Below are 20,120 nucleotides of genomic sequence, written 5' to 3'. Positions count from 1 at the left end.
CCACTGGTGTGGACATTTGTATCTGACCACCTCCACAACAACACCTACTTTATATTATGACCTACATCGCCCCGCCCAGTAGCGTGAACGGTGAGATGGCAAGAGGTGTTTTGGACTTCATGCAGTGCTGCGCAAACCGATTGGCACCGAACATGAAGCAGTGCATGTCTATGAAATTTTGACCGACTTGAGACAGCACCACCACCACCACATCACCGTGACGTATGTCATCAAAGTACAGTGAGAGCGTTTCGAGAGCAGCCATCTCCAGAGAAGCTGGATGACAAGCTCTGATGACGACACAGTTTATTCACAATTGGCCATGCTTACAATGTGAGTTTAATGGGCTGCATTCGAAATTGAATACTTCACATACTACTCTTACTGCTTCTGCTATGTCAGTCCATGGCAGAAATAATAGTATGGTAGTATGCCATTACCATGGTGTTTATTCTAACTCCTCTTCGGCGAAAACTCTCACAAATCCGTGTTTTTATAACAGTACGTAAATACAGTACATATTTATATCATTTTATATAAAATTATCATTCAAAATTATAAAAAATACTGACTGCTTAATTATTTTTTATTGGACTTTCTCCTCTGTACACCAGCAGGACCAGTATTTAGCAGCACATAACCTTTTCAAATGAATAATTTTTCTGGTTGTTATATGTAAAAGTCAAGCATCGGAATTCCACTTCATCTGCAATAAAGAAAACAAACATTGCATGATCTGCAGTGACTGATGTAGGTTCTGCACGCGACGGGAAGAGCGAAGTGTGACGGCTCTCTTTTTAACTCCTTCCCCGAATGCAACCGGCAAATCTCGCCGATCAGTGAAGAGTCGCACACACCAAAGGAGAGCATGTCAGTCAAGAGCAGACAGCCAATCATAACAGTTGTCGTTTACTGTCAGGTCTTAAAGGAGAAGTAGCAACAAAACCAAGTGTTTCTGACAGAGGGTCAGAATGAGGGTTGAAAAGGTTTTACAAATACAAAGTATGACATTTTGGTGCAAAATGTACTAATATCACAAGTGAACCTCAAGGAACATATTAAAATAATAGAAAAGGCATTTCATGACCACTTTAATAGACCTCAATGAAGGTACAGGTGAAACTCGAAAAATTAGAATATCGTGCAAAAGTTCATTAATTTCAGTAATTCAACTTAAAAGGTGAAACTAATATATTATATAGACTCATTACAAGCAAAGTAAGATATTTCAAGCCTTTATTTGATATCATTTTTATGATTATGGCTTACAGCTTATGAAAACCCCAAATTCAGAATCTCAGAAAATTAGAATATTGTGAAAAGGTTCAGTATTGTAGGCTCAAAGTGTCACACTCTAATCAGCTAATTAATCCAAACACCTGCAAAGGGTTCCTGAGCCTTTAAATGGTCTCTCAGTCTGGTTCAGTTGAATTCACAATCATGGGGAAGACTGCTGACCTGACAGTTGTGCAGAAAACCATCATTGACACCCTCCACAAGGAGGGAAAGCCTCAAAAGGTAATTGCAAAAGAAGTTGGATGTTCTCAAAGTGCTGTATCAAAGCACATTAATAGAAAGTTAAGTGGAAGGGAAAAGTGTGGAAGAAAAAGGTGCACAAGCAGCAGGGATGACCGTAGCCTGGAGAGGATTGTCAGGAAAAGGCCATTCAAATGTGTGGGGAGCTTCACAAGGAGTGGACTGAGGCTTCAAATGTCGTATTCCTCTTGTCAAGCCGCTCCTGAACAACAAACAACGTCAGAATCGTCTTACCTGGGCTAAAGAAAAAAAGAACTGGTCTGTTGCTCAGTGGTCCAAAGTCCTCTTTTCTGATGAGAGCAAATTTTGCATCTCATTTGGAAACCAAGGTCCCAGAGTCTGGAGGAAGACTGGAGAGGCACACAATCCAAGATGCTTGAAGTCCAGTGTGAAGTTTCCACAGTCTGTGTTGGTTTGGTTAGCCATGTCATCGGCTGGTGTTGGTCCACTGTGCTTTATTAAGTCCAGAGTCAACACAGCCGTCTACCGGGACATTTTAGAGCACTTCATGCTTCCTTCAGCAGACAAGCTTTATGGAGATGCTGACTTCATTTTCCAGCAGAATTTGGCACCTGCCCACACTGCCAAAAGTACCAAAACCTGGTTCAATGACCATGGTATTACTGTGCTTGATTGGCCAGCAAACTCGCCTGACCTGAACCCCATAGAGAATCTATGGGGCATTGCTAAGAGAAAGATGAGAGACATGAGACCAAACAATGCAGAAGAGCTGAAGGCCGCTATTGAAGCATCTTGGTCTTCCATAACACCTCAGCAGTGCCACAGGCTGATAGCATCCATGCCACGCCGCATTGAGGCAGTAATTAATACAAAAGGGGCCCAAACCAAGTACTGAGTACATATGCATGATTATACTTTTCAGAGGGCTGACATTTCTGTATTTAAAATCCTTTTTTTATTGATTTCATGCAATATTCTAATTTTCTGAGATTCTGAATTTGGGGTTTTCATAAGCTGTAAGCCATAATCATCAAAATTATATCAAATAAAGGCTGGAAATATCTTACTTTGCTTGTAATGAGTCTATATAATATATTAGTTTCACCTTTTAAGTTGAATTACTGAAATTAATGAACTTTTGCACGATATTCTAATTTTTCGAGTTTCACCTGTAGATGCCATTTTTATTAGGTAGTCATTTAGTCAAATGCTTAAATAACAAGCGACCAACAATACACTTACATATGAACAATCCTCTCGTGCCAAGATAAAGGGCACAATGTTGATGGCTCACGTATCAGACCAGCAACCGTCCAGTTATCAGTAGTAGTTGACCAATAAGTGTTTTTTTAATCAGCCAATGCTGATATTGATATATAAGTGCAGAGTGGTCGATAGCCACAAAGGTTAGAAAATCAGATGTGACCCAGGAACTTAAAGGAATAGTTCACCAATATGAAAATTCTCTCATTATTTACTCACCCTCATGATATCCCAGATGTGTATGCCTTACATTCTTCACCAGAACACATTTGAAGAAAAATATAAAAACATCTTAGCTCAGTAGGTCTTTCAAATGAATGGAGATTTCTCTTTTGAAGCTCCAAAAATCACAGACAGTCAGCATAAACGTCATTGATAAGACATTTTTTAACTATAATCCAACGTGAGGGTAAGCTTCACGAGAGGGTGGCATCCAAGCGGTCTCTAGTGTGATGTATTCGCATTGCAATGATACAGATGTAATCTCACGTTCTCCAGTCAGTTGATACATCCAGGATAAGCACACAAATGTACCACTGGAAGTAAAGAAACAGATAATACAGATCTAAACCAAAACCAACCGAGCTACTGTACAGCATTCCTCCTCCTCACTTGTAAACAGCGCTGCTCTTCCGGCTGTGACGCACTTGCGTCAGTTCTCGCATGTTTAAATGCCAACTGGAAGCATGACTTAGAGTAAAAAAAAAGTACTCAAACATTTATCTTTTTCGCACCCAAAGCGATTGTGACGCTTTAGAAGACATTAATTTAACAGCTGGTGTCATATGGATGACATTTATGCTGACTGTCTGTGATTTTTGGAACTTCAAAAGAGAAACCCATTTTAAAGACTTACTAAATATTTTTGTTCTTCTTCATTTTTTTTTCAAATGTGTTCTGATGGAGAAAGAAAGTCATACACACCTGGGATAGCATGAGGGTGAGTAAATAATGAAAGAATTTTCATTTTAGGTAAACAATCCCTTTAAGTCATTTTATTAACCCATTGAGTCGACTGAACTTCTATACCTAACAGCTTTGTTTTCATTTATAGAATATTTGGTCAACTTGCTCCTGACTTCAATTAAAAACCAAATACCATATAGCTGTTGAGTAAGTGTGATGAATTGTAGTTAGACTTGTCCATAGCAAAAGCATTAATGATGACTTACCTCCTCTTTAACTGTCACATGCTGCTGTGAGTCAGGGTTCATTATACTTGCAACCTCAATTTGTTGCTCTGTATTAGGCTGCTTCTTCCCTTTAGGAACCCGTACAGCTCTTGGCTTCCTCTCAGCTTTAGGTTTTGGCTCTTTAGGTTTGGCCACCCTCTTGGTGACTGGTTTCTTTTCAGCCATCGCATCTTTTCCCTTCTGGCGTCTTCCTTTCGTTTTGTCTTGATTCAAATTTGGTAACCATTCCTCTGGCTCTGCACGGTCATCTTTTTGATTGCCTGTCCTGTAATAAAGTCCCACTTTAATTTCATCAAGCATAGTTGAATAAAAGTAGTAGAAGGCCCTTTATTTACAAATCACTTAATAACATAGTTTTGTCTAAGAGAAGGAAAAACGGAAAAATCCTGTTTTTGAGTTTAAGTATAGCAGAATCCACTACCACCAATCCTTTATTCTGCAAGAAAACTTGTATACAGTTAAAGATGTATGTGTTCTTGATCAATTATAGCTGAATAGATATGACCCAAATGCAAACATTATGGAGTGGAAATGCATATTTCAGAGAATGCCTTTTTTTTTATTAAATTTTTTTTTGATAGGTGTTGTGATTTGATTAGAGAGCATTCTTGCAGAGCCAATTTAAACACTACAGATTCGAAGCCGCTGCTTTAGGGAGACCGCCAGCTCCTAACTTCAGATGTGTTTATTTGGTTTCGTTTCAATGTTGTGGATCCCTACATTAAATTGTGCAACACCACATTCATGGATTTGCTGACTGACACATACTAATGTCATTTTTTTTATTTATTTTTATTGGGAGGTGGGGGGGTGTTGGCTATACTGTTAATAAATATTTTGTATCATACACATCCTTTTCACCTCCCCTTTATATTGCATCTTTGAGCTGGGTGTAATGTGTGGTTAAAGAGCAATAGGACACCAGTCAAATTCATCTATGAGTTCAGATGTTTTCAATACTGTTAACATGGTTCCAGAAATAGAAATTTGCCAGAAATAGCCATTTCTATTTTTCACAAGAATATTACTTTAGAGTTCACATTTACGAAAGTCTTACACTTGAAACTGAATAATAAAAAGTGCTGCTGTTGGATTGTGCAAAGTAAAATTAAAAACTCACATGTCATCGGATTCATCATCCGTTGTTGGCTCTTTATACATCTTTGCTGTTCTTGTTCTTCGAAGCATCTTTGTCTGGAGAATAACAACTTAAACACATAAGCTATTTGTGGAAATGCCATTGTCCTCGTAAATTATAAAGAATGAGATGGAATGTTACAGCATTGTCTAAACGTTTATGAGAAGCCATGCAACCAATACATCTGTCCTTCAACAATCACGTATAAGTTGAAAGTGTGGCATCAGACATATAACAACTGTTGTATATTCTGATGGTAAATTATATTAGATGTGAACTTGTTTTGAAGATGTTTTTCACCTTAAATCACACAAAAGGACTGGAGCTGAATCTCTCTTCTACCAAATAATGTTATTAAATCAATGTTCCAATCAATTCCCGCCGGAGGAAAATCTTGTATGAGAGTATAATCAATATTTCGTCACCTCTCTTCAGCTTTCTTCTATCATAACATAACAGCGATAGCTGTCCTGTCTACATACAGCTTGCTGCCCAATACTCAGCACAATGCTAAAGCGTGTTTAACACTGATAAGTCTAGCGATAATATATTATGGGGGAAATAAAGAAATCTGTATATCTGTAATCTCTTGAAACACATTTTGAATTTAGCGCGCGAGTGAGCGTGTACGTGTAATTTGTCTGATGCTCTACAAATGAATGGCGATGAAATCAGGGGTGTTCAGCCTCAAAAAACGATGACAGAAGTGTTAAAACCAATAAAAAAAAATCTTACGATGTTCTTTTGACAGATATTACCCACACGACACGACTGAACCAAGATTTGTTTCCTCAGCGACGTCACAAGCCGGAAGTGACGTACCACAGACGATCTCAAATAAATGTCCGTCTGTATTTTTCTTCAAAATAAGGCTTCATCAACAAATAACTTAAACAATGAGATTCTAATAAATGTTATTTTCAATTTTAGATTATCACAAGATAAAATTTCGTATTGTATTTATCGTTTAATTTCGAAGAATTACGATACACTTGTTTATTATATATTATGCTTTAATTTATCTGAATCAACTATTTTTAGAAAACTATTCATTTGTGCACTGCAGCCAAACAATACAATGTATGTTTAAACTTTTTTCAGTAAAATAATGGTCACAAAGAGGTGTGGATATAGTTTCCATAGTTTTCAGTTACCGATGCCATTGCAGAAATTCACTATTGACAGTCAGCCATGATTTCTTTAATCCACAATGAGTATCAAATAACAGGGTGGTTACTGAGATTAAGTAATTAGGCTAGTATTCAGCTGGCCATGTGATCTCAACATGGCTACCCCCATGAGGGGACCCACACTGTGTAGAATAAAACAGCTTTTATAAGGTTACTGATATTACTGACTGGAGTCTTCATCTCATGTGAGTGCTTATGATTTGTTAAAATAATTGGACACCCCCACCATGCAAAACCTGAAAACTGGTCAGCAAAAAACAGATTTTATCTGGGGCAAAAGGGGTCATGAAAAAATGTTTACTGTAGTCTTATGAAGGCACGGAGATGAGGATCGGGATTATCCAAACGGCAAAAATATGACAATACGCTGTCTGAAACTTCATCTGGGGCTTCATGGGACGAATGATAGCCATGTACCTGTGAAACCAAAAAAAAAAAAAAAAAGATGAAAAACTAAATGTGAGTCTTTATGTAAGAAAGGTTATGAAATGTTTTATTTTTGAATGACAACCTAATACAGAATGTTTTCTAATGGTTATTTTTAGTTTTTTAAATAACCATTTACTAACATTTCCAGAATGTTGCATGGAGGTTTTTGTATGACAACCTTATAAGAACTTAAATAGAATGTTACCTAATGGTTGGTTTTAGGTTTATAACCATAAACCTACTTTCCCAGAACACTGCATTAAGGTCTTTGTGCAAAAACCTAATAAGAACTTATAAGATACAAAACGTTATCTAATGGTTATTTTTCCATCCATCCATCCATCTTCAGCCACTTATCCGAAGTCGGGTCGTGGGGGCAGCAGCTCCAGCATAATTTAGGATTCATGATTTTATAACCATAAACTAACTTTTCCAGAATGTTGCATGGAGGTTTTTGTATGCCATCCTAATAAGAACTTATACAGAACGTTATCTAATGGTCATTTTTTATTTTTTTAAAACAACCATTATCTAACATTACCAGAATGTTGCTTGGAGGTTTTTGTATGACAACCTAATTAGAATATTATATTAGCAAGACAATAAAAAAAACATTGTAAATATAACGGGAACAGATTAATCCAATTCACTTCAGACATTCTAATGAAACTGACGATGTTGAAGTGCATAATGTTTACACAGCCTTAGTTCAGTTTCCCCCACAGTCCAAAAGCGGGTCAAGTAAATTGGAAACTCTGAATTGCCCATAGATGTATAATAGTGTGAGTGTGAATGTGTATGTACTGCATGTGTGTATTAGCCCTGTGATGGACTGACCACCTGGCTTCTAACCACATCCTCCACAGTTTTAGCAATAAATGCACTAAGAGTTCAAATGAGCTATTAATACAAATTGTATACCCTTTCTTGTATGCTGAAATTAGAACTTCCTTGACCCCTGACTTAATAAAATAAAACACATCTTTTATATGTTAAAAATATTTTTATCTTTTTCATTATTTGTCTTCTTTATCTTATTTATGTATATATTTTGGTTGGTTTATACATATATTTTTTTCTTCCTTCACCTGTACTTGTCTTTATGACTCAGTGATTGTATTCTTACATGGTTTGATCTTATTGAAAATGTATATAGGAAAAAAATCCACAGTTTTAGCATTATTTGTGGACTTTTTGGACAGTCCTTAACCCACCATAGGCACATTTTCCAACTTATATCAATGTTAAATTAGCGATCTGGAAGGATTTCACCATGACGCCATCTGACCAGCTTAATTATGGGACAAATCCTGGGACAATCCCGTATTTTACGGTTCAGGTGGCAACGTCTATAACAGTGTGACATCACAATGTGCGGGAAGTAGAGAACAAATTGTTTTGACAGCTTGGTTTCAACAAATGCTCTTCTTGCTGTGAGAAGGAAGCTTTGGGTTCTGAAACTTACAGTATGTTTTTATTGTACAATGACATCTTAAATGTTAAAACATCATGGAAAATGTAATTCCTCATGCCATGACCCCTTTATGAGGCAGACTATAGACTAATCCTGGCAAGTTTGGTGAAAAAAAACAAAAAAAACATTAGGTATATTACAAACTCTTAGATAGCAGGCAGAGCTCAAAAATAAAAATCTAAGAAGGTAAAGGGAAAAAAGGATTCAGAGTATCAAACAGACAACTAGAAACTAACTTTACCAGTCCAGTACATGTATGCATGTCAGAGTTTGAATAGGGCTGAAATATCACCATCTGGAACCACAGGCAAAAAACAAACAAAACAAATACATTCCAAAAGTGAGCGCATAACGACCAGTACTGGCTTTTTACACCCGCCTCCTTCCGTGATTAGCAGTGTTTGTTGAATTATTGCTGCGAAGTTTATAGTTAGAAAGTGCGCAAAATGAAGAGAAGAATCGATCAATCTGATCAGAAGATTACATCTGGAAGAAGATTGCAGCAGACTGTTAAAAGACCTAAGGATGTTGGCATGCAGGGAAGGTAAGTCACACAAGTTGTACTGACTTATCTTTGAAAGAAATTACATTTCTCTCCTTCCTCTGACAGAAATTTATGACAGCTCTATTTTCAAACTGAACTAGCGGCAAAAATTAATATAGTAACAATGCAATTACAATGTAACATCAATAATGTATAAAATCAATTTCCAGAGTGCTTTTGATAGCGTGAAATTGTGGTAAAAGAGGAGAAAAGTGTACAGTGTTTAAAATTATAGGAATTATAGGAAAAGTGTTGTTTTTGGGACAATAAAACTAATAAGGTTTTCATTCGTGCAATTAATTGAAGATTAAATAGATTGTTTAATAGTTTATATAATAATAATAGTTTAATAATAGTTTAATAGTGTGTAGAATAGATTTAATTCCATTACAACTGAACACCTTTAGTCTTCCAAACAACAAGAAGAGTTGTAAGTGAATGAACTTTAACTGAAATTGGACTGGTCCTACTTGTACAGAAGATTGTACTTTTTGACTTTGCCTTCACTTCAGTTAATTTTTAATTGAGGTTAGGGAAAATTAAGACTTCACTTACACTCTGTTTCTGTCTACCTGCCCTCCTTCTCTTAAGATCTCAGTGGTGGGTGTGGACTTGGACTAAAGTGGGACTTCTTTCTCTTTGTGTCCTCTCTGTAACAATACTATATCTCCAGCAACTCTTCACTGGTATTATACCACTTTTTCCACATATGTAATAGTGTGATGTCATTGAGAATGAGAGTTACGCATCTATAAAGTTTACTGATTTTATATGAATTAATTCGGGTATTTCTTCAGTTTCTGATGACCTCAGTCGACCTTCAGACTTCGGTCTCAATCATACTATAAATATCTACCTCAATTCTGAGGAGGGGGTGAGAGTGGGCGTATGGTCAGTTATGAGACACCTACATATCACACATATACACAAAAAATAATAAAATAGTCACGGAGATCATAGATGTTCAGGTTTTAATATATTATTTTTCATTCCCTTTGCACAAATCCTTGCAGGTATACTGTACCTGAACACAGATGGAAGGAGTCACAGGGGAAAGATATTGAGTGGTATGAGAAAGCTCTGGGGGATGGATCGCCCATTTTCATCTACCTCCATGGCAATACGGGAAACAGGCAAAAAAAATAAAAAATTATATTACCCTTAAAATATGAGACCACTTTTAATCAGAATTAAAAATGGTATTCTTTAAAGATTTAATGTTATGTTCGAAGTTTGCATAGTCTTTCTGTTTTATTGAAGAGATCAGTGATCAGACTTGTGCTTTGTACTCACACTGCATTGAACTTTACCTTAGTAAACTGGGATTGGCAAATGCAGCATATCGCTTGAGATTAACTTTCACTCATTTTGCGGATTCGCTTTCTCAATACTATATCACAATCTAATGGAATTGTATAACTGTAAACACTAAAGCTCCTGCTATTATCAATTTGTATTCTGTAAATAAGATACAACAACTTATTTCTGTACCACATGTTGATTTTGGCTAATACAACACTTATTTTTTCTTTGATTTTTCTTGCTTGATAGTAACGCATGCTTTAAAATCTGTTCTCATTATACTATGAAAAAGGTAAAATAAAGAGTGATACAATTTGTTAATGGGGAACATTTTGTATTTATGGGAAAATATATGCATCTGCAAGAAAGTGATTTGCTTTTGAATTGATACTGGATGACTACTTGTTTTTATAATTCTAATAAACAGATCCTCACCTCCACACCGAATAGGAGTTGCAAATGTGAGCAATTTCACTTATTTCATTACACAGTCTAAAGACTAAAACTTAATCATGATGATAATAATTGAAAATGTTTCCTGCCCCTACAGATCTTGAGTGCTGCAGGATATCATGTTCTAGTTTTGGACTACAGAGGTGGGTTAAAATGTGTAAACAATAAGGGATATCTTCAATGTTTCACACAAACCTATTCAAATGTGTTAGGTTTCGGAGACTCCACCAGTGAACCCACAGAGCATCGGTCTGACTACTGATACCATATACTTGTACAACTGGGTTAAGGCACGTAGTGGAAACAGCCTGGTGTGTGTATGGGGTCACTCACTTGGTTCTGGGTGTGTAGAATCTGCTTTCTCATTGCCTTTTTTATGTTTGGAACAAATACTGTATATTAGAAACAACAACATTTATGATTATAAAAATAAAAAATTATGTTTTATGTACATTATCTATTAAAGTATATATTATAGCCTACATATAACAGTTTCTTTTTCAACAGTGTTACAACTAACACTGTAGTGAAACTACAAGAGGAAGGTAAATATTTTACTGATTCAGAAACAATGTGGGAATGCTTGCATGTGCCTTCATGGCAATTCAGTGTTATTGTCTTGTTATTTACCTTTCATTTTAGAACATTACCTTTGGTATGACCGAGTTGTCATTGTATGGTAGCTTCAATTTCTCAAACACATTTCTTGGCTGCAAGGAAAATTGAATGTTTGTCTTGATCAATAATCTAAATTTCTTTGCAGGAAAAAGTTTTGATGGAATAATACTAGAGGGAGCATTCAGTACTGGGCGGGTGGCAGTACCCTTTGAACACCCTTTTACCTGGGTAATTAACATACCAGATCTTTGAAATGGTGGCAAAACAACTGGTCAATAGATATGTTTTTTATTAGAAAGTTCATTGATATTTTACATGGACAAGATCTATAATAATGGCCATCACAACCCATATAGCCCTTATTTTTTACCTCTCTTTTTTTCTCCAGTTTTATTGGAAGTTCCCATACATTCAGTACTACCTTTTCAATCCATTGAAATACAACATTTTAAACTTCCCAACTGATGAGAAGTATGTATCTACAGAATACAATCACAATAATTCATCCACTCAACAATATTAGTAGAAATTTGATTGTAAAAGAATGACAATGGTGTGTTAAATAGGATGACGTGTTGTCATGAAAGAATGTGTGCCTTATTCATTAAGCTTCTATCCCATTTTTTCTTTTCTTTATTGATAGTTTAAAGAAAATCAGAACACCCATTATGTTTCTCCATGCTGAAGACGACCATTTAGTACCCCTATACGTGGCTCAAGAGGTTTGACATGACATTTGTTTATGATCATTATTTTACAAAAAATTCAAAAAGGCACTTGCATGCTGAAATTCATAAGTAGAGGTACAGGGTCTTAATATAATGCACACAATATAAAATAAAAGGAGCTGCCTAGAGAATTACCTGAAACAGGATTTTAAATGTTTTTGTAGACTGCCTCCTTTTCTTTATTTTTTAGACTTATTTTAGCTGGGAAGAAAAGTTTTTAATTTTAAAATAATTTTATGTTTCTCAGCTTTACAGCATTGCAAGAAATGCCCAGAATTCTGATGAACGGGTCAAGCTGGTACAATTTAATGGATCGCTTGGATATCTCCATAATGGGCTCTATAAAGATCCTAGTTTGCCAAGTATCATAAGGTGATATCACTTTCTGACAACAGTTTAGATCATATGCACATTACTAAATCTAATTTTAAAAAGAATTTCCATAACTCATAATACAATGACTGGGTTGGGGTAACACGATAAAAGTAACAGGTATTGTAATCAGATTACTTTTCTAATGCAAAAAGTAATGCGTTACTTAATGCAAATGTATGCCATAGTACTTGGGTTACATAATTAAATAAGTCATGTGTGTTACGGTATTTACTGACAAATAATATTGAAAACCTCTCCTTTCCACATTAAGTCAAGTGGGCATGAGTAGATGAAATGGCAATATGTTTTTTACTTTAAGGAGTTATGCAATAGTGTAATGTGTTACTTTTAAAAGTAACATTCCCAAACTATGGACGTCGTTTTTTAATTAAATAGCCAAAAAATGAATACCTACTTTTCTCATTCCAGGGAGTTTGTGGAGTCACTGATGGCATGAAATAGACACACAGGAGGAAGATGATTTACACCAAGTAATTGACAGATATTGCTGTTGCTTCAGAACTCTCCTTGCCCTGTAGATGTAGTTGTTTTAAAAAGTATGCACTTCTATAAACAATGTAAAGTCTGAAGTAATATGTTCAAGATAAGCTATTATTTCATTTAATTTACATTTATTCACTTAGCAGATGCTTTGATCCAAAGTGACTTGCAAATGAGGAACATAACAACCAATCTGTCCTACAAACGTCAACAATATCTGCAGTATTGCAATGTTAGGGTTACCCTAACCCAAACCCTAACCCTAAATTCAGATAGTGGCTACAGAAGGTACATTTATTACCTTACACATAATGATTAATGTTTATTCCTATCAAAACCACAGTGAAGCCTTTTATTTTCATGACTTCCCTCAATAATAATATCAGTTGTAAAGTTTGCTGACCATGTTTGGTTTTGCATTGTGAAAGATAAATAATTCACACAAATAGGGATGTAAATGAAAAGGATGTTATGAGTGGAAAAATCTTTGATTTTAATAATATCACAATCTCATGTTTTCTTCAGGATTTCAGTTTCAAACATTAATCGTGTAGTTTAACTATGCCTCTCTCCATAACACGAGTTAGAAGTAACCTATAGTCAGTATGAAATATTGAAACAATGGGAAGTGTTAAATTCTACAACAGTTAGCAGTTAAACCAGTGACACTGGTTGAAGAGTTTCACCTGTTTCAGTATGTTTGCATTTCAAGCCGGTGAAAATGTTTACACATGCAAATTAAATAAAATCTTTGTTTAGTCTCCATTTTATTTATTCATATATTTTCATAAATAAATAAATGAAGCATTGTAATCATAACAATGTATTTTCATTAAATACATGCCAAAATTACATCTGCAGAAAAAAGCAGAATTTCATTCTCATGATGATACAAAGTGTGCACATAAGGAGTGTGCACTCCTTGCTCTTTGCCCTTTACACCCTTTCGCTACCATGAGTCACATGCTTTGTTTAAAAATTGCCTAGTTGTGTAAAGTTAACAAGTACAGTGTTCCCTGCTCTCAAAATGAAGAGAAGAATCAATAAATTTGAAAGCAAATCTGCAAGAAGACTGCAACGGACTGGTCCTAAATTTAAGACTGAAAATAGGCAGACAGTGTAAGTCACATTTGTTGTACTGACTCATCTTTGAAATCAATTTCCTTTTTTTTGTATTTCAACCATATGATGACTCCATTCTCAAATATAATTAACTGCAACAATAACAAGCAATTTCTGTGAGAAATAATGTATAATTTCATTACCAGAGTGGTTTAAAGGGCTAATGTTGTTATAGAAGAAAATAACCTTTAAAATTAGTCAGTATCAAGATTTCTATAAATTTGCAAAGTATATAAAAAAAGGTTTAGATTTTCCACAACATATCAAAGTTAGAAGAACATTATGCCTAGTTGGGACTCCAGAGTTGTATTAGAGCGTTGTGTAAGGATTCTCACATTGTCACATAATAAGGTGAATACTAAAAATTGCAATGAATAGTATTTTTTTTATTTAGTAATTCTTTTCAAGACATTGAAACAAACATGTTCATGGGGTCTGAACAGGTATAGACAATGCTAATCATAAAGAAACCTAAAAGGTTTTCATTCATGCAATGCAGTGGAGTGTTGAGGTTTATTACTTTACAAAGACGTTTTACTTTCCAAACAGTGAGAAAACTATTCAGTTGTAACAGAAGAAACTCTAGCACTGGACTACAAAAACTTGTAGATTGTATTGGTTTATCAATATGTTTGACTTGGTCTTCACCTCAATTGAGGTTTGTGGCTTAACCTGTGCTTGAAAACTGCCTTTCCACCCAGTTTCTGTATACCTTCTCTCCTTCTCTTAAGATCCCAGTGGTGGGTGTGGACTTGGACTAAAATGGGATTTCTGGCTTTCTCCATCCTCTTGGTGACATTACCACTGCTTCTGCAACTCTTCCCTGGTATGATTTTGAACATTTTACATAACTTTTATCCCCAATATTGGAATGTTGTCACTGAGAATAAGAGTGAGAATTGTATTGATTTTCCATCAGTTCATCTTTGTATTTCTTCAGTTTCTGATGACCTCAGTCGACCTTCTGATGTGGGTCTCAATCATACTATAAATATCTACCTTAAGCCAGAGGAGGGGGTGAGAGTAGGCGTATGGTTAGTTATGAGACACTTATCACACATAAAAAGCATAAAATAACCACAAAGAAATTTTTTTTTTTATCTTTTTCTTCCCCTTCACAAAACAAATGCATCCTTGCAGGTATACTGTACCTGAACACAGATGGAAGGAGGCACAGGAGAAAGATCAAGAGTGGTATGAGAAAGTTCTGGGAGATGGATCACCCATTTTCATCTACCTCCATGGCAATACGGGAAACAGGCAAGAGACTAACTTTTTCATTTATTTTTAACCTTAAAATATGAGACACTTATAAAATAGTTTTTGCTCTCTCAAGATTATGTTTTATGCCTCTGATATTCCGATTGCACAGAATAGTCTTTCTGTTTGATGAAGAGATCTATGATCTACTGAATGATCTGAATGGTGCTTTATAATTCACACTGCATTGCAGTGTGCACTTTGACTTAGTAAAAACTGGGATGGGCAAAAGCAGCATATCGCTTGAGATCAACATTCATTCCTTCAGCAAGTTTACTATTTCAGACTGTTCTGTAAACCTTACAGCTATATTATCAATTTGTTTACCTTACATAAAATGGAAACAAATTATTTTTCTACCATTGGTTTGGCAACATCAATTTTCTTTGTGATTTTTCTAGTTGATGGTAATACAAGAAATGTTGTTGTATAGATATTAAAAAATGTAAGTGATATGCTTTTTAATTTTTTATATGTTTTTATACCTTCAATTATCAGATCCGCACCACATCGAATTGGAATTGCAAATGTGAGCAACCTTACTTATTTTAATCGCAAGGTCTAAATAGTAATAATAATAATAATAATAATAATAAACGTAAGCATTAATAGTGATAATGACTTAAATGTTTTTTGGCCATACAGGTCTTGAGTGCCATTGGATATCATGTCCTAGCTTTGGACTACAGAGGTGGGTTAAAAGTTTACTTCTCTGTACCACAATTGTTATTGTTTCAAACAAACCTATTAAAATGTGTTAGGTTTCGGAGACTCCACCAGTGAACCCACAGAGCTCGGTCTGACTACTGATACCATATACTTGTACAACTGGGTTAAGGCACGTAGTGGAAACAGCCTGGTGTGTGTATGGGGTCACTCACTTGGTTCTGGGTGTGTAGAATCTGCTTTCTTATTGCCTTCGAAATATTAGAAACAATAGGTACAAAAAAATTGAAAATAAAAAGTCCAACTAATATATTATGTATTATAATACAAATAACTGTTTTTCCCAATAGTGTTGCAACTAACACTGCAGTGAAACTGCAGGAGAAAGGTAAGAATTTGAAACAATGCTCACAATAAATTGCAGTAGTATTGTCAGTATTGTTGTCTTACTCTTTACCTTTCGTTTTAGACCATTAACAATGAAATTACTGAGTTGTCATGGATGGCATAGAAAGCTTCACATTTTATAAATATTTATATACTGTAAGAGAAGTTGAATGTAAAATTTTGTCTTGACTTGTGCAGCTATTTATCCATCTTTCCATTGCAACGGCATCACAGAAGCATCATCAGAAGCCGCATATACCACAGAATACTTTGTGTTTACACAGGCATAGAGGCAGCATACATGTATTTACAAAGGAACTGTGCGTTTCTTGACAGGAAAATATTTTGATGGAATAATACTTGAGGGAGCATTCAGAAATGGGCAGGTGGCGGTTGAACACCCTTTTACCTGGGTAATTACATTCCATATCTGACAAATCTCTCTATTATTTATAAGTTTTATATTTTTGAAAGCCACCAGACATCACAAGAATACACTATAATTACGATTTGCTAGTAAAACTTTACTTAATTTACTACTCAACTTAAAGGGATTGATCACCCATAAAGGAAAATTCTCTCATCATTTAGTAACTCTCATGCCATCCCAGATGTGTATGACTTTCTTTCTTCAGCAGAATGCAAACTAAGATTTTTAAAAAAATATATCAGATCTGTAGGTCCATACAATACAAGTGAAAGATCTTCAGAAGCGATATAATAGGTGTGGGTGAGAAATAGGACAATATTTAATATTCTTTTCACATATTCAGATGTGAAAGTGAAAATGGAGATTTATAAAAATAAAAAAAAAGGACTTCAATATTGTTCTGTTTCTCACCCACACCTATTATATCGCTTCTGAAGATATGGATTTAAACACTGGAGTCATATGGATTTCTTTTATGTTTCCTTTATGTTATTTTTGAATCTTCAATGGTCTGATCTCCCTTCACTTGCAATGTAAGGACCAACAGAGCAGAGATATTCTAAAAATCTCTGTTTGTGTTCTACTGAAGAAAGAAAGTCATACATATCTGAGATGGCATGACAGTAAATGATAAAAGAGTTTTAATTTTTGGGTGAACTATCCCTTTAAGTTTGAATTTATAAGATTTGAAGTTCAATGATATTTTGCAAACCACACAAACCATAGTCTGGTACTGTAGATATTGCCTACTTATTTTGTACATCTCTTTTTTCTCCAGTTTTATTGGAAGTTCCCATACATTCAGTACTACCTTTTCAATCCATTGAAAGATAACATTTTGAATTTACCAAATGATGACAAGTACGTGACTACAGAACAAACATAATTGTTTAAATAACATAAGTGGAAAACTAGTTATTGTTATAGAATGCCAATGGTTAAAATAAACGTTTAGTGTATTTTTTCTTACTTATTTTCTCTTTCTTTTTTATAGTTTGAAGAAAATTAGAACACCTCTTATGCTTCTCCATGCTGAAGATGACCATATAGTGCCTTTTTACATGGCTCAAGAGGTTTGCCATCACATTTATTGTATATATAACATGAGGTTTGACATTATATTTACTGTGTTTGAGACTCATTTTACCTTAGAATAAAAAGTACAATTTGAAATGTTTTAATTAGCTAAATAATTTATTTGCTCAGCTTTACAACATAGCAAAAAATGCCCAGAATTCTGATGAACGGGTCAAGCTGGTACCATTTAATGGATCGCTTGGATATCTTCATAATGGCCTCTATAAAGACCCTCATTTGCCAAGTATCATAAGGTGATATCACTCTCTGAAAACAGTTTATAACATAAGAATTTTGCAATTATGTAAAAGTGATGTTGCCCAACAATGGTCATTCATCACTTTTAAATAAAATAACTGAAAAATGAATGCCTACTTTTATCATTACAGGGAGTTTGTGCAGTCACTGAGTCTGACGGCATGATACAGACACACATGAGGGGGAGGTGTTTACACCAAGTAATGACACGCTAAATAGCTGTTAATCAGGGCTCTCCTTTCTCTGAACTGTAATTATAACTGTAAATTTACAGTATGCACTTCTAGAGAAATGGACAAAAATAATGTGTGTCTGAAGTAAATTGTACAGGACTAATTCTACATTGTCAAGTATCAATCTGATAACTTCTGAAGGTGGCATGAGCTGGTGTTCTACTGGAAGTCAGATGTGTAAAAAGTAAACAGTAAGTGAGACAGAACAATTCCTTGATGTGGCCCGCAGTCCTTGAACATCACTTCTACCTGCTGTGTTCAACTAGAGGGCGTTTGAGGACAAGTGTCCTAAAGATCTTCATGATTTTCAAAGGGAGGGCTGGTACACTCCAGATTTGGCACTGGAGCCACACAGAAAGTTTTCAAAAGCTGGGGGGTACTTTGACCAGTACAACAGGGTGAGAGAAAAGATGCTGCAGTCAGTGCTGGGTAGATTACCTCTGATCTGTAATCTGGTACTGATTACAAATTACAGTACATGACTAAAATTGTAGTCAGTAGCATAGTCTCATTGATTACATTTAAAAGTAATCTAATTTGATTGCTTTTGGATTACTTCTGAACTAATTCTTGTTTATTTGATGTCACATGCATTTGAGTAGGATAAGCTTGTACAATTTTGACAGTGTTGTTAAATGCATTAAAGAAACTTAAAGAGAATGAATTGATATTATTTTTTCCTGCATGTTTTACTTGGGCACCTAGAAGGTTCTTACGCTGACAATTTTGGTAGATCAGACCAGTTATATTTGTGAATTAATGTCACACAAAAACAAAGTGTCAAAAGACACTTGTTAAAAGTGTCATTACTGTAAATTTTTGAAGCAGAGTACTAAAGCAGTCTGTGAAACTAAGACTAACTTTACAGCACTAAGGCAACTGGTTCTGCATTTATGTTTGGATTTCCACTCCATCTTCAGTATCATTATGACTGGTATCCTATCAGGTCTGTGTGTGCTACTGGCTACAACTCCCCCCATTCCCCATCCCCCATAAAAATTAACTTTAATCTAATTATGAATATTTTAGAATGCAATTTTATCTAATTACAAGTACTTGATTTTTTTGTAATCTGACTACATAATAAAAATTACATGCAATCCGTTACTACCCAGCACTGGATGCAGAACACCACACAGCTTGCCTACCCATATTAGAACTACTGGTCTGACTACATCAGGCCTTACAGCCTTACCTGTGTGGAGCTTCCTTAACATTCCTCTCACCTTGACAGCAGTTACAGACATGGTGGGTGGAGATTTAGAGCTTGCTTATTGTTACATATTTGCAGGCAATCAAGTCACAGGGAGGTGAATAGGCAGGGGAGGAGAAACTCTGAAGAAAACTCAAATATGTGGCTAGAGCTGTAAATGTTGAGTTGGCAATGTCTGTTCCAACATCAGTTCAGATATTTTGGAGAAAAAACAATAGTTATTTAATCCATACAGTCAGACCCAACATAGTTGTGCCCTAAAAAGATTGTAATTGCTTAGAAAAGACTTGGAACATCGACTAGTTCTCAACTCAGACTAGCAGACTAGTTTGTAAGACAAATGCTTCAGTATGCAAAGCCACCTCTCCCATTTCAATAAATAATACAATTCATGTATGAAGTACACATGTAACCATGTTGTTTTTTGTGATGAGTTTAAGTTGCTTTTGCCAAGTGTTATGTCATGCTATAAGGAAACATTTTACACCAGCAAAATAACAATTCTGCCTCTTCTTATACCTATATAATTTGACAGCTGTCTGGATTTATAATTGGCCTCACAGGTTTATGTTAACTGAAACCCCTTTTAAATGTATTCTGATGACTGAAGCTTGATGACGAATAACAATGGTGTTTAATTAATTAAATAAACGTAAATATTAAATCCACTCCAAGTTTCTGTCTCCATAGTTTACAGAGTAGGCGTAACGTTTTATTCCACACATAATTCCAAACTCATAGCAAGGACCAGTCAAGAAATCTGGTTGGT

At 35.2% G+C, this 20,120-nt stretch overlaps 2 protein-coding genes across 4 annotated transcripts in view; one reads left to right on the top strand and one right to left on the bottom strand.

Moving 5' to 3' along the window:
- LOC127617874 (S1 RNA-binding domain-containing protein 1-like) overlaps positions 1-5,893 on the bottom strand; it is a 76,028-nt gene extending 70,135 nt beyond the window's left edge. Inside the window, exons 1-3 of one of the 2 annotated variants that reach the window (XM_052090009.1) lie at positions 5,827-5,893; positions 5,074-5,147; positions 3,933-4,213 (exon numbers count right to left, since the gene is read on the bottom strand). In XM_052090009.1, coding sequence (XP_051945969.1) covers positions 3,933-4,213; positions 5,074-5,092 — 300 coding nt within the window. In that variant the 5' untranslated portion in view covers positions 5,093-5,147; positions 5,827-5,893. Of the gene's footprint in view, positions 1-3,932; positions 4,219-5,073; positions 5,148-5,826 lie in introns of both variants that reach the window. The other variant, XM_052090008.1, reaches the window with a different exon arrangement.
- Positions 5,894-8,463: 2,570 nt separating this feature from the next.
- On the top strand, positions 8,464-20,019 carry si:ch211-117n7.7 (Monoacylglycerol lipase ABHD12-like). 2 transcript variants are annotated; one of them, XM_052090689.1, is made up of 13 exons: positions 8,464-8,728; positions 9,320-9,414; positions 9,526-9,619; positions 14,968-15,087; positions 15,586-15,616; positions 15,733-15,778; positions 15,849-15,978; positions 16,104-16,141; positions 16,477-16,553; positions 17,349-17,431; positions 17,565-17,643; positions 17,777-17,901; positions 18,037-20,019. In XM_052090689.1, the coding sequence occupies exons 1-13, from the start codon at positions 8,631-8,633 to the stop codon at positions 18,068-18,070; spliced, it is 1,050 nt and encodes a 349-aa protein (XP_051946649.1). In that variant the 5' UTR covers positions 8,464-8,630; the 3' UTR covers positions 18,071-20,019. The 2 variants fall into 2 exon arrangements, with proteins under 2 accessions (XP_051946649.1, XP_051946650.1); XM_052090690.1 differs by lacking the exons at positions 8,464-8,728; positions 9,320-9,414; positions 9,526-9,619 and adding exons at positions 13,672-13,824; positions 14,559-14,653; positions 14,768-14,861.
- Positions 20,020-20,120: the final 101 nt, after the last annotated feature.

The sequence above is a fragment of the Xyrauchen texanus genome, chromosome 24 (assembly GCF_025860055.1).
Source record: "Xyrauchen texanus isolate HMW12.3.18 chromosome 24, RBS_HiC_50CHRs, whole genome shotgun sequence".
In the NCBI taxonomy this organism is placed as follows: Eukaryota; Metazoa; Chordata; class Actinopteri; order Cypriniformes; family Catostomidae; genus Xyrauchen; species Xyrauchen texanus.
This window is presented reverse-complemented; position numbering and strand designations above follow the sequence as displayed.